This window comes from Rutilus rutilus (genome assembly GCF_951802725.1).
Source record: "Rutilus rutilus genome assembly, chromosome: 15".
Taxonomy (NCBI): Eukaryota; Metazoa; Chordata; class Actinopteri; order Cypriniformes; family Leuciscidae; genus Rutilus; species Rutilus rutilus.
This window is the reverse complement of record NC_140220.1, coordinates 22,978,089-22,989,234: the sequence shown is the minus strand read 5'-3', so window position 1 is coordinate 22,989,234 and position 11,146 is coordinate 22,978,089. Positions and strand designations below refer to the sequence as shown.

Genomic DNA, 11,146 nt, shown 5'->3' with positions numbered 1-11,146 from the left:
GTCCTGTTGAACATAAAAAGATATTTTGAAGAATGTGTGTAACGAAACATTTGGTGGACCCCATTGACTTTCCATAATGTTTTATTTTCTCATACTATTGAAAGTCAATGGGGTCCATCAACTGTTTCTCCATCAGCATTCTCCAAAATATCGTCTTTTATGTTCAACGGGAGCAAGAAACTCATACAGGTTTGGAACAACATGAGGGTGAGAAAATGATGACAGAATTTTCTTTTTTAGGTGATCTGTCCCTTTAAGTGTGAAAATGTACTCTCTTTAAGTGGCCTTTATTTCATTAATTTGAAGTAAACTACAAGTGCACATTAAAAACAACTAAGCACTCTTCTTTTAAGGGTAATATCTGATTCAAGATCAAACTGCAAGGGCACTGTTGTAAACTCAAATACAAAAGACAGTTCATGTCATGGTTACAGTATCCACGCGCAGGTTTCTTGTTATAGAGAACTAGACCATGTGCACTTAATCAGAAATGGTAAAATGTGATCAAAATAGGTTACAAATGTGCCTTTTTTTACTTCATAGTTATATTAACACTTTACTTCAGAAAATTACAAAACCTAATGCAGATTTTTACTATTGTTTACTTTCGTATTGTTGCTAAGAGACAATTTTTTTTTCTCTCAGTGATAAAGACGTAGAAAATCAGGTTCTTTCAGGCACAAGACTGCTTTGTCATGTCCACACGTTTCAGTTTACAGAAGCTCACTGCTTTCCTTCAGAGCGCTGAACCATCAAGAGGCTGACATGGGTTCAACCAGCTTTACCAATCCCTATGCGATCGAAGTCATTCGCATGAAGAAAAGCGAGCTGGTCAGTGGCATTTCAAATACAGAGGATCTGCTGGATCTCCTCATTGCAAACGGAGTTCTTCAACCCGACAGCCGAGCTATGATGTCCAGCATCACTGTGCAAGAGGAAAAAAACTCCAGGATGTTAAATGTCTTGATCGCGAGAGGAGAACGTGCTTGCCGAATCTTCTTCTACCCTTGTCTGAAAAGAGCGGAGCCTGACCTTTACCAGCACATGAGAACTTACGTGGGTGGGGTTAATGAGGGCATTAAAGATGCACGGAGACAGCTGATTGGATATCTGCTGGAGAAAGACAAACAAGGTCTTGTCAAATCCTCAAAATCAAACAAGGAACTTAATCCTGAAAGAATCCAGCCGAAGTCTATACGGAACAAGGCTACGTCTTCAATAGAACAAAAACAAATCCCCAAATCTGAAGAAGATCATGATGCCATCCTCAGAGCCATATCCTCAGGTGATCTCCACCTCCTCCAGGAGCTTATCAAAGGTTTGGATGTCAATAGTTCTCGCTCGTCCTCTGACACTCTGCTACATCTCGCTGCTGAATATGGCAAGGAGGCCGTTGTGTACTTTCTGCTCAGACAGGGGGCGAAACTGAACTTAAAGGACTCGGAGGGCCGTACTGCCCTGCACAGAGCTTCAGGACGGGGCCATACTGCTGTTGCTCTGGCCCTTGTGAAGGCCGGGGCCGACATCCATGCTACCGACCACACGTCAAAGACACCTTTGCATCTGGCTGCTCAAAATCAACATGAGAGTACGGTCAAAGCTCTAGTGCTCGAAGAGAAGAAAAGCCTCAAGAATCAGACAACAGTTCTGCACATGGCGGCCATTGAGGATGAGGCAAAACTGGCAGAGGTTCTTCTGAGAAACGGCGCTTTAGTAGATACCCGAGATGGTCAAAGGAAGACGGCTCTCTATCACGCCGTTCGCCACGGAAATGAGAAAACCGCCGCTGTGCTGTTGAAGGCCGGAGCCCAAGTGGACTCTGTGATCGTGGATGCTGCCTTTGAGCTGAACAGAAAGTCTCTGTTGTCTCTGTTTTTGCGGTATGTCCAGATGTCCATGTCTCAGAATGAGATGAACTCGGCTCTTTTTAAAGCGGTACGGAGGAACTTGGACGGGGTCGTGGCTGCGCTCATTGATCATGGTGCAGATGTTAATAGTTTTAATGAGCTTGGATACACACCTGTGCTTCTGGCCGCGGAGCTGGGGAATGCGGAGGCCTTCAAAGTGCTGGTCTCAAAAAAGGCCAGACTGGATGAGAGACTGCCAAACCAGATCTCTGCTCTTCACCTGGCCATCCAAAGTGGCAGTATGCAAATAGCACAGGTAAATGGCTTAGCCTTTAAATTAAATTTTAATTCATTTTATTAAAAAAAAAATACACACACACACACACACACACATACATACATATATGCGTTATCAGGGGTTTTCAACTTGGAGTCCACAAGGGGATGCCATTGAGAGGACAAAAAAGAGGGCTGTCAAAGTTAATTTATTATAAATGTAATATTTTAATGCAATATTTATAATCTTAAATGTTTTATATTAATTTTATATGTATATCATTTCATTCTGCTTTTTAAAGACTGGTCAGAAATCAAGAAACTAATTATGATCAGTGCTAGTAATTTACATGTAACCTGGATTATGTAAATAGATTTTAAAAATCAAGTACTTGTAATTAGATTATATTACATTTTAAAATACTCCTAATCGGACTACAGTTACTTTTTGATTGATTACTTGATTACATGTTATGCTCACAATGGAAGTAAATTATTCATTGATTCCACTTCATTGTTATATTCTAAATTTGCCTTTCTATAAAAGTCTACTGCTTATACATTCAGAAGGTCTTCCAGGTTTGAATTGCGCACACAGACCAGTAATACCAGTACTGGTAACGCTTAAGTTTAGGGTCCAATTCTCACTATTAACATGTTGCTTATGTTGCAATACCTAAACTTAACAACTATCTTACTCACTATTAATAAGCAGTAATTGGAAGTTTGAGGCAAAAGTCATGGTTAATTATAGTGAGAATTGGAACCTAACCTAAAGTGTGACCAATGTAATATATATATATATATATTCATATCAATATGGTACAATATTATCCTATTCAAATCAGTGTGATGAATGAATCAGGTCAAAAGTAACCTAAAAAGTATTCAAAAAGAAATTTAATAAAATTTGTAATCTATACCTTACTAACTTTACTGTTTTTGTCATGTAATTTGGACTACACTGTAGTCACTGACTACAATGTAATCTAGCACCAATTATGATTATTTTATTCTACTGACAGCCCTAGTTTTAAAATAAGAAAGGAATCATTAAATAATAAAATCTCTAAATCTAAAGTATTTAAATAAATACATCAATAAATAATTTCTTTCTTTTTTAGATTGATATTCACACACACACACTGACACACACACACACACACACACACACACACATTATCTGCCTTTATATTTTGGGTCCCTTGCAGGGGAAGTAGAGAATTAGACTAATCCCTTAAAGGGATAGTTCACCCAAAAATTGAAAATTTTGTCATCACTTACTCACCCTCAAGTTGTTCCAAAGCTGTATGAGTTTCTTTCTTCTGTTGAACATAAAAGAATGTTGGTAACCAGACAGTTGACGGTAGCCATTGACTTCCATAGTAGGAAAAAACAACAACATGGAGGTCAATGGCTAACATCAACTGTCTGGTTACCAACATTCTTTTAAAATATATTATCTTGTGTTCAACAGAAGAAAGAAACTCATAAAGGTTTGGAACAACTTGGAAATCCGAAATGTAATAATCTACAGCAATAATCAAAGCTGCTCTTTGGGTCACTAAAGTACATTATAAGTATAATAATCTGAAATCTTCTGTTCTAATCCAGATATTGTTGGATAAGGGCACAGACCCCAACATCAGTGGCCCTAAAGATCAGACCCCTCTCCATCTAAGTGCATTACATAACCAGCCAGCGTTGATGGCGCTGTTGTTGCGTGTGGGGGCTCAGATTAACTCTTTCACCCAGGATGGACTCACTCCCCTGCACCTTGCGAGCCAGAGCGGTCACTCTGAAGTGGTCGCCCAGCTGCTGGAGGCCAAGGCTGACCTCTGTGTCAAAGACAAACAGGGGAGAACAGCCCTGCATTGGGCAGCAGCACAAGGGGAGGCGGGCGTCATACAGCTACTGCTCGCTGCTGGGGCCGATCCCAACGCCTCTGAAAAAGAGAAAAAGACCCCACTGCACCTGGCTGCCATGCAGGGACAGACCAAGGCGGTTTCGGCGCTGCTGGCCGGTAAAGCCAAAGTCGGAGCTAAGGACATGGATGGCTGCTCTCCACTGCATTACGCAGCTCGAAGCGGGAAGGAAAGAGCAGCTGGCGTTCTTCTCGCATCTGGTAAGAACATGAATGTGGATGATAAGAACGTGTGGAGAAGGACTCCTTTGCATTTAGCGGCAGAACATGGCCATGAGCCGCTGGTGGGCCTTCTGCTGGAGAACGGTGCCAAGATCAACTCCCTGGATAACAATAAAGACACACCACTGCACTGCGCTTGCCGTGACGGGCATGTGGAAACAGTACAGAGACTAATAAACTGGACAAATGGAGAACGAGCCAACCTTCAGGCAACTAATAAAGTAAAAAAAACGGCCCTGCAGGTGGCAGTGTTAGAGGACACACCGGCTCACCAGAACATAACTACCCTGCTAAAGAAGAAGATGTTCCTTGTGAAATAATTAGAAGAAGAAGAAGAAGAAGAAAACTGTATCTTCATAAAATACGTTTGGCAGAAATGTTTGCTAAGCTGCATTATGAATCAGTGACTTTCACCCCAACCTGCTAGCAGCTTTCACTCTTTTTGCATCATCAGACTCATTTTACAAACATTTAACGTACAACAGAGACTGTCATAATTAGCTAAATGTAGGCTTATACTAATATTATCTAACGCTTAAAGTCAGCATGAAATATTCGTCTTCCCTATTTTGATGTGATGTTCCAAGTGAAATGGCATCTTGAACAAGAATTTTTATTTTTATTTGATTTTGTCTATCGGGAATTGAGTGGTTGTGGTTTGCTATTGCTGTGATGTCATGTGAGTGACAGGTTGTCCCGCTCTCATGTCAGTAAACACGTCATCAGAGAAAAGAAGAGATACAAGAGGGAGGGAGTTATTTTGATTAAAGATTACGAGGGCAAGTGCATTAAAAAATAATAATGATGTGCATGGATAAATATTCTTTTTAATTTACACTGCAATATTCCATAAAAACAAGAAGTGTCCATTTTGATTTCATGATGACTTTAATGTTGCATGATAAAGCAATCCACAGTTTCATCAATAGGTGTCACTCAAATCATGCATTTGGGAACCTTCACATGTAAAAACACCTACAGTAGGCTATATGGTAAAAATAATAATAAAAAAAAAAACACTTTTTTTTTAGGTTAGCCTATATGACGCACAATACTGTGGAAACGCTAATCTAAATATGGGCTAGCTAGCTAGTTGTCACACTTTTCACTCTAATGTATATTTATCCGGGTATATCTATTTTCGAAGTCAATTTCTGTAACTAAAATTAAAAGATTAAAATCTTGCCTACAAAAAGCTACTGAACATTAATCCTATTAATGCCTAGAAAAAAATAATCCCCAAAACTTTAAGATGGTTTTGTTGAAACCACCCAAAAGCCACTCACAGAGAAAACACACGTTTGTCTATTTAGACGTTTGACTCAAAACGTAGTTTATAGTTACTCAAACGGTTCTTGTGACGACAACTGATGTAAACATAATACTTTTTTACATGTGGGATTAAAGGATTGACGTAGTTTGAAACCACGGTCACAAGTCATGTGACCGTCTGTCCACTCTTGTCACGTGACTCCGTGTTGACGGAAATGCTGCAGGAATGGCAAGAAACGAAGAGAAGCAGTTTGGAAGACTGAATCGACTGTGGCTCCAGAAAGAGAGAGAAGGTATGAGACGCATTCATGGTTTATTTAACCAAGTGAATTCACCCTAATGTAAAACGATGGAAAATGCCATCGCCATAAATGTCCGTGTAAGCTTCTGTGTTCTCACATTCGTTAGCACATTGTCAGTGTGCTGCATAATGTAACTTATCTGTGTTTTTATTTCCAGAGGGTCGCATTAAAGATGTCAACGTGTCACGGCCAAAGCTTGTGAGAAATTTATTTCGTTGTAATGCATAACTTATAATTTCAATGAGCCCGCTAGCATAAATGACAACCTTACCTTTTTGATGGACCTTTTGTCATGCAGGCAACGTTAAATTCAGTGGCAGCAGTGACGAAGTGGATGCCGAGCATTAAGAAGGAGATAGAGTACTATCTGCAGGTAGGTTACTGATCATACTCTCAACACGTGAAAAGTAGCAAGATAGTGCTACCATCTATCGGCGAATAATACGTTATATCGGACGCTAACTAAAACACACACAGCCAGGCCACTTTATTAGGTTCCCCTGTTCAACTGCTTGTTAACGAAAATGTCTAATCAGCAACTCAATGCATTTATGGTCATGGTGATCAGAATGGTGAAGAAAGATGATTTAAAGTGACTTGGTTGCTGGTGCCAGATGGGCTGGTCTGGGTTTTCAGAAACTGCTGATCTGCTGGGGTTTTCACACACAACCATCTCTAGGGTTTACAGAGAATGGCCCGTAAAAGAGAAACTATCCAGTGAGCAGCAGTTCTGTGGGTGAAAATACCTTGTTGACGTCAGAGGTCAGAGGAGAATGGTTACAACCGAGGTCTGCAGAAGAGCATCTCTGAACACACAACACACTGTGTTCAGAACTATGCCTACGTGGCATAGGTTCAACAAGGTGCCGGAAACATTCCTGATGGCATTCATGACTGCATCACGCAGTTGAGATTTGACCATGTCTACATGCCTAAATGCAGTGAGTTGCTGCCATGTGATTGGCTGATTAGATTTTTGCATTAAAGCAATAGAACAGGTGTACCGTTTATATATATTATTAAATTGTGTAGCAAGTATTTCAGAGGTAGCATTGCAACTTTCAACAACTGTAACGTACAGAATGTGCTTTACATTAATAGCAATAATTAAATAATTAATTAAATTTCCTCGCTTCCTTTCCTCGCGTCTCAGCTCCACCCCCTGTAGGATACGAGGGAAGGCTGCAAGGAAAGAAAAGGAGGACAGAGAAATCGAATGAAAGCTTTTTTTATACATTGGAATACTTGATCACTCGAGCGTCACTTCACAGCGTCATCAACTGCGCTCAAAGGATCTGCCCTTATGTTGTTGAAGTTTGTTTATTTAAGAAATTCATAATAAATATTAATAAGGCAAGATACCCTGTTGAAATATGTGAGATGTGTGGTTTATATAAACCATTATTTTTGAGAGATGTGAAGGGGGAGGAGAATCTATACGTGTGTCACGTTTAGTTGATAAAACTCTTCCGCATAGGATACACCTGTGTATCCTCGCTCATGACTCCTCAGGAAGCCTCCTCACTCCTCGACTCCTCACGGTGCAATTAGAGAATTGAGATGTTCTTCAAGATGGCTGAGCTCGATCGGTTTCCGGGTCATAGGATGGAGGAGAGAGGAGACGAGGAGGGATATTGAGTAGTACCCCTGGTCTCCTCTTTCCCTGAGGGCTCAACTATTTCCCCCTGCTCTAATGTCTCATGATTTTCTGTCAGTGGACTTTCATATTCATCTTCTAGTCTTGTGTCTTTTCCTTATTTGCTGTCTCGGGGTCACATGACTTCTTGGGGGTTAGATGCCCACATTGAGATAAGAGCCCTTTTCTTTCCTGTCACTTTAGAAAACATCCTGTAACAAACTGTTCAAGATTGATCTAGGTCTAGATAGATTGATTGATTTGGAATTGAGCATTACTAGTCAAAAATCTGCAAAATGAGAGTGACAGGGACTGACAACCTCAGTTTTTGATACTGATCTTGCTCAGGAAGCAATTTTGCGTTTAAAAGATGTCTAATAGCCGCCCAAACACAGCCCTGACGTCCAGGCTAAAACAAGGCAAAATTTGGGCTATCTGTGAAAATCTATAGACCATAGAAAAACCATAGAAAATGTCAAAGAAATGAAACCAAACACCTTGTAATTACTGTAGACTTTTCTTACATGACTGAATATCATACATCTTGCAAGTTATTTTGGCAAAACCGACATTTAAGCAAATTCAACGTTATTTTGGCTAGATGTGGGTTACTAATAGCCGGACTATATCTGGTCTATAGTTAACCAAGATGGTGAAATGATGGCTATTGCTTGCTGGGTGCACAAACTTTGGATGTCATGTACTAACCAAAGAGATAAAGATATGGTCTGTTTTATCACAAGAGTCTCACATTTGGTTTAGTAAGAATATGATCTTTTGATTTGTTGAAAACAAACTGTTGATAACAGTTGCGATCTGAAAAGCCTGGAAGTCAACATCTTTGCACTTGTGTTTTGCAGCAGTCGCAGTTATCTCACTACCCAGAGAGGAAGATAGACGAGTTCCGTCTGCATATTGAAGAACTCGAGAGAGAATACAAGCGCTACCTGAAGAAACTGCGCTCCCTTGACCCTTCCTGCAAACACAAGCCTTGGGAACCTCGAGCATACACCAAGAGGAGGCAGGAGCCAAGCCATCAACACACCTGTCAGTTCATGCTTTCAAATTACTAGCCTTGTGAAACAGTTCACTTATTTCAACATTCAAACTTACTGGGTTTTTACTGATCAGATAGCTATCTGATTTCATCCGGTTTCATTTGCACTTGGCCTCATAAATGTGTCTCCACAAAACAAATATAAATCCGATCTTTAATTCCCACGCTATTTGAAAATGACAGTGTTGAGCCTTCAGGATGTGACTGTGAATGTTAAATTTAATTTGTGGCAGTTTGCGCATCTGCTTGCTGAAGATAGATGGATTGGCATTTTCCATCAAAACATTTATTTAAGGAACTAGAGGAAATACATTTTTGTGGTAATCAGCATTATATCAATCTTTATATTTATCAACACAAATATTGTCGATTTGGCCTAATGTGTGTACCAAAACTGTAATATTCCATTAAAAACAGTACTCTTTGTAGCCACCATCTTGTTTAAGATATTTAGATACTCAGATATTTTTTTATAAAAATAAAAAAACATTTACTAAACTGCATTTTTAGCATAAATTCGACTAATTTGGGGTATTTTATCTTTAGTTTGACATCTTCTGTGTAATAAATCAGCATGCACAAAAATAGCTGAAGAGAAATAAATAATGCACATTTTAAGTAATATGCATCAAGAAAACACTGAAATTAATGTTATATTTAGTGTAAACTGAGCTTATTCATATTAATGGATGCATGTACATGAACAAGAATATGCTAATATTCTGATTTTGTGAACACATTCATCTGATTGCCATACAGATTAAGCTAATATGGTTTATAGAAATCGGAATGAATGTATTAAACACATAATTTCATAACAAAGGGCATTCTCGGTGATAACAGTTATAGATGGTTGTGAAAAATCTAGCTGTGAAAAGCGTGTTAAAGATGAGTTTTTTAAACTAGCTTTTTTATAAGCAGTAAGTACTTAAATAAATGTAATGACCTACATTTTGCTATTTGTGAAAATCTTGTGTGCTGTTGAAAGGACATTAACAAGAACTAAATTGATAAAGAGTTAATTAAATGACTAAAATTGATTGTAATAAAAAGCATCTCCAATACTTCCACAAGACTGGCAGGGGGAAATAATCATTTCTTAGTGCATGGAATATGCTGATTATATGTACACAGGAATTTTCCAATAGCTGTGGATCATGTAAATGTCAGAATAAAATCTTAACTTGAATATAGATTTTAATTGAATGTAAATGTTGTCATTATTCTCTTCTTTTTCTTAGCCAAAAAGCCGTGCCGAGCCAGAGGAGAAGAGGATGTTAATGAGGACACCAACCCCGAGGCAGCAGGAAACCACACATCTCTCACTAATGTACAAGAGCTTCCCACCCCGTCAGCTCCTGTTACCACCCAAGCCTTTGATCCCCCGGCCCAGGACCTCCCGCTGTGCTTTGATCGGGCCCGGCTCGCGGTGGCAGTGGCAGGTTCACGCGTGGCTCTCGCCGGGCAGCGGCAGGACACCGGTACACTGACACGAGTGTTGCTCTCCGGCCTGCCCAACCTCCACAGCCTCCCGCTAGCACAGGCAGCAGCGAAAGAGGGAACACGGGGGCCTTCTAATGCTGAGACAAAAACTGAACATTTACTGGGACTCGGCTGCTACTCGTCGTCCTCTGACGAGGAAATTTAGCTCAGTGAAATTTCATCACGCTCATTTGATGATGAAACATTCGCAGTTTTTATATCATTTTTTGTTGTCTGTTAAATACATGGCAACGTTTAACATTTGATATTCATAATGTCATTTAAACATTTTCAGATTTGGTGCATGAAAGTGAAACTTGAAAGTAAAGCATTTTCAAATGAAACCTGAAAGCTGTAAATCACCTGTGTTTATATTTGTCTTAACCTAGTTTATTCCAGCTGTGAAAGTGTTAAGCAGTGTTAGAGTCTCAAGAAGAGAAAAGGAAATGGTTGAGATGTGGTTAGAGTAGAATTCTGAATGGGAAATTTGTGATTGCTTAATGCCATAAACAAAAGTATGAAGGGTTGTTTACTTTTTACAGAAGTTTATCTAAGGAGTACATCTCCTTCGGTGTCTATATGGTTTCAATTTCAACCGCAAGATTTTGTACAGCTCTGCCATAGGAGACACTTTTTAAGATGCATGGCGAACATTTTATTCTCGTTCTTTACAAAATCGATCATGTTCTGGTGCTTTGAAGAATGCAGAACACAAACACTGATCTGAAGAACTGAGAATGTAATGCTTAATCATTAAAGCACCATGAAGTCAACTCAAGAACCGTGCACAATAAAAAAAATGTTTTTGTTGAACTTGAAAGTGCACAGAGCCATTGAACAGCCTTTATGTGAGAACATTTGCCATAGCTTTACAAACCCCAAAGTTTCAGACTGACATATTTTGAAGTCTGTCATAAGAGGTTTGATAATGCACCAACCACAGCAGGCCTGATTAAAACGATTGCGAGACTATTAAACCCTCAGTATGTACAGGGATGCTGAGTCAGAGAGATACAGAGAAAGATATCTGCGTACACCAAAAAAATACAGCATTTTTCCAACAGTTTGGTAACAGAACTAGGGCTTTGCGCTGCGCTGCGGCCCACGATTCGACCCCAAAACCCCTCA

At 39.6% G+C, this 11,146-nt stretch overlaps 2 protein-coding genes across 2 annotated transcripts; both read left to right on the top strand.

The window, feature by feature from the left end:
* Positions 1-727: 727 nt before the first annotated feature.
* Positions 728-4,597, top strand: caiap (CARD- and ANK-containing Inflammasome Adaptor Protein). The gene is made up of 2 exons (XM_084431431.1): positions 728-2,163; positions 3,738-4,597. Exons 1-2 carry the CDS (start codon positions 766-768, stop codon positions 4,587-4,589), a joined length of 2,250 nt encoding a protein of 749 aa, XP_084287557.1. The 5' UTR covers positions 728-765; the 3' UTR covers positions 4,590-4,597.
* A 1,101-nt stretch (positions 4,598-5,698) lies between these two features.
* On the top strand, positions 5,699-10,831 carry LOC311305237 (uncharacterized protein). The gene is made up of 5 exons (XM_084432816.1): positions 5,699-5,834; positions 6,001-6,041; positions 6,142-6,216; positions 8,340-8,526; positions 9,778-10,831. Exons 1-5 carry the CDS (start codon positions 5,768-5,770, stop codon positions 10,182-10,184), a joined length of 777 nt encoding a protein of 258 aa, XP_084288942.1. The 5' UTR covers positions 5,699-5,767; the 3' UTR covers positions 10,185-10,831.
* Positions 10,832-11,146: the final 315 nt, after the last annotated feature.

Coding starts and splice junctions, on each gene's coding strand:
- caiap (XM_084431431.1), top strand. CDS start 766: ATGGGTTCAACCAGCTTTACCAATCCCTATGCGATCGAAGTCATTCGC. Junction 2,164..3,737: donor GCAGTATGCAAATAGCACAG/GTAAATGGCTTA, acceptor GTTCTAATCCAG/ATATTGTTGGATAAGGGCAC.
- LOC311305237 (XM_084432816.1), top strand. CDS start 5,768: ATGGCAAGAAACGAAGAGAAGCAGTTTGGAAGACTGAATCGACTGTGG. Junction 6,042..6,141: donor ACGTGTCACGGCCAAAGCTT/GTGAGAAATTTA, acceptor TTTGTCATGCAG/GCAACGTTAAATTCAGTGGC. Junction 8,527..9,777: donor GCCAAGCCATCAACACACCT/GTCAGTTCATGC, acceptor TCTTTTTCTTAG/CCAAAAAGCCGTGCCGAGCC.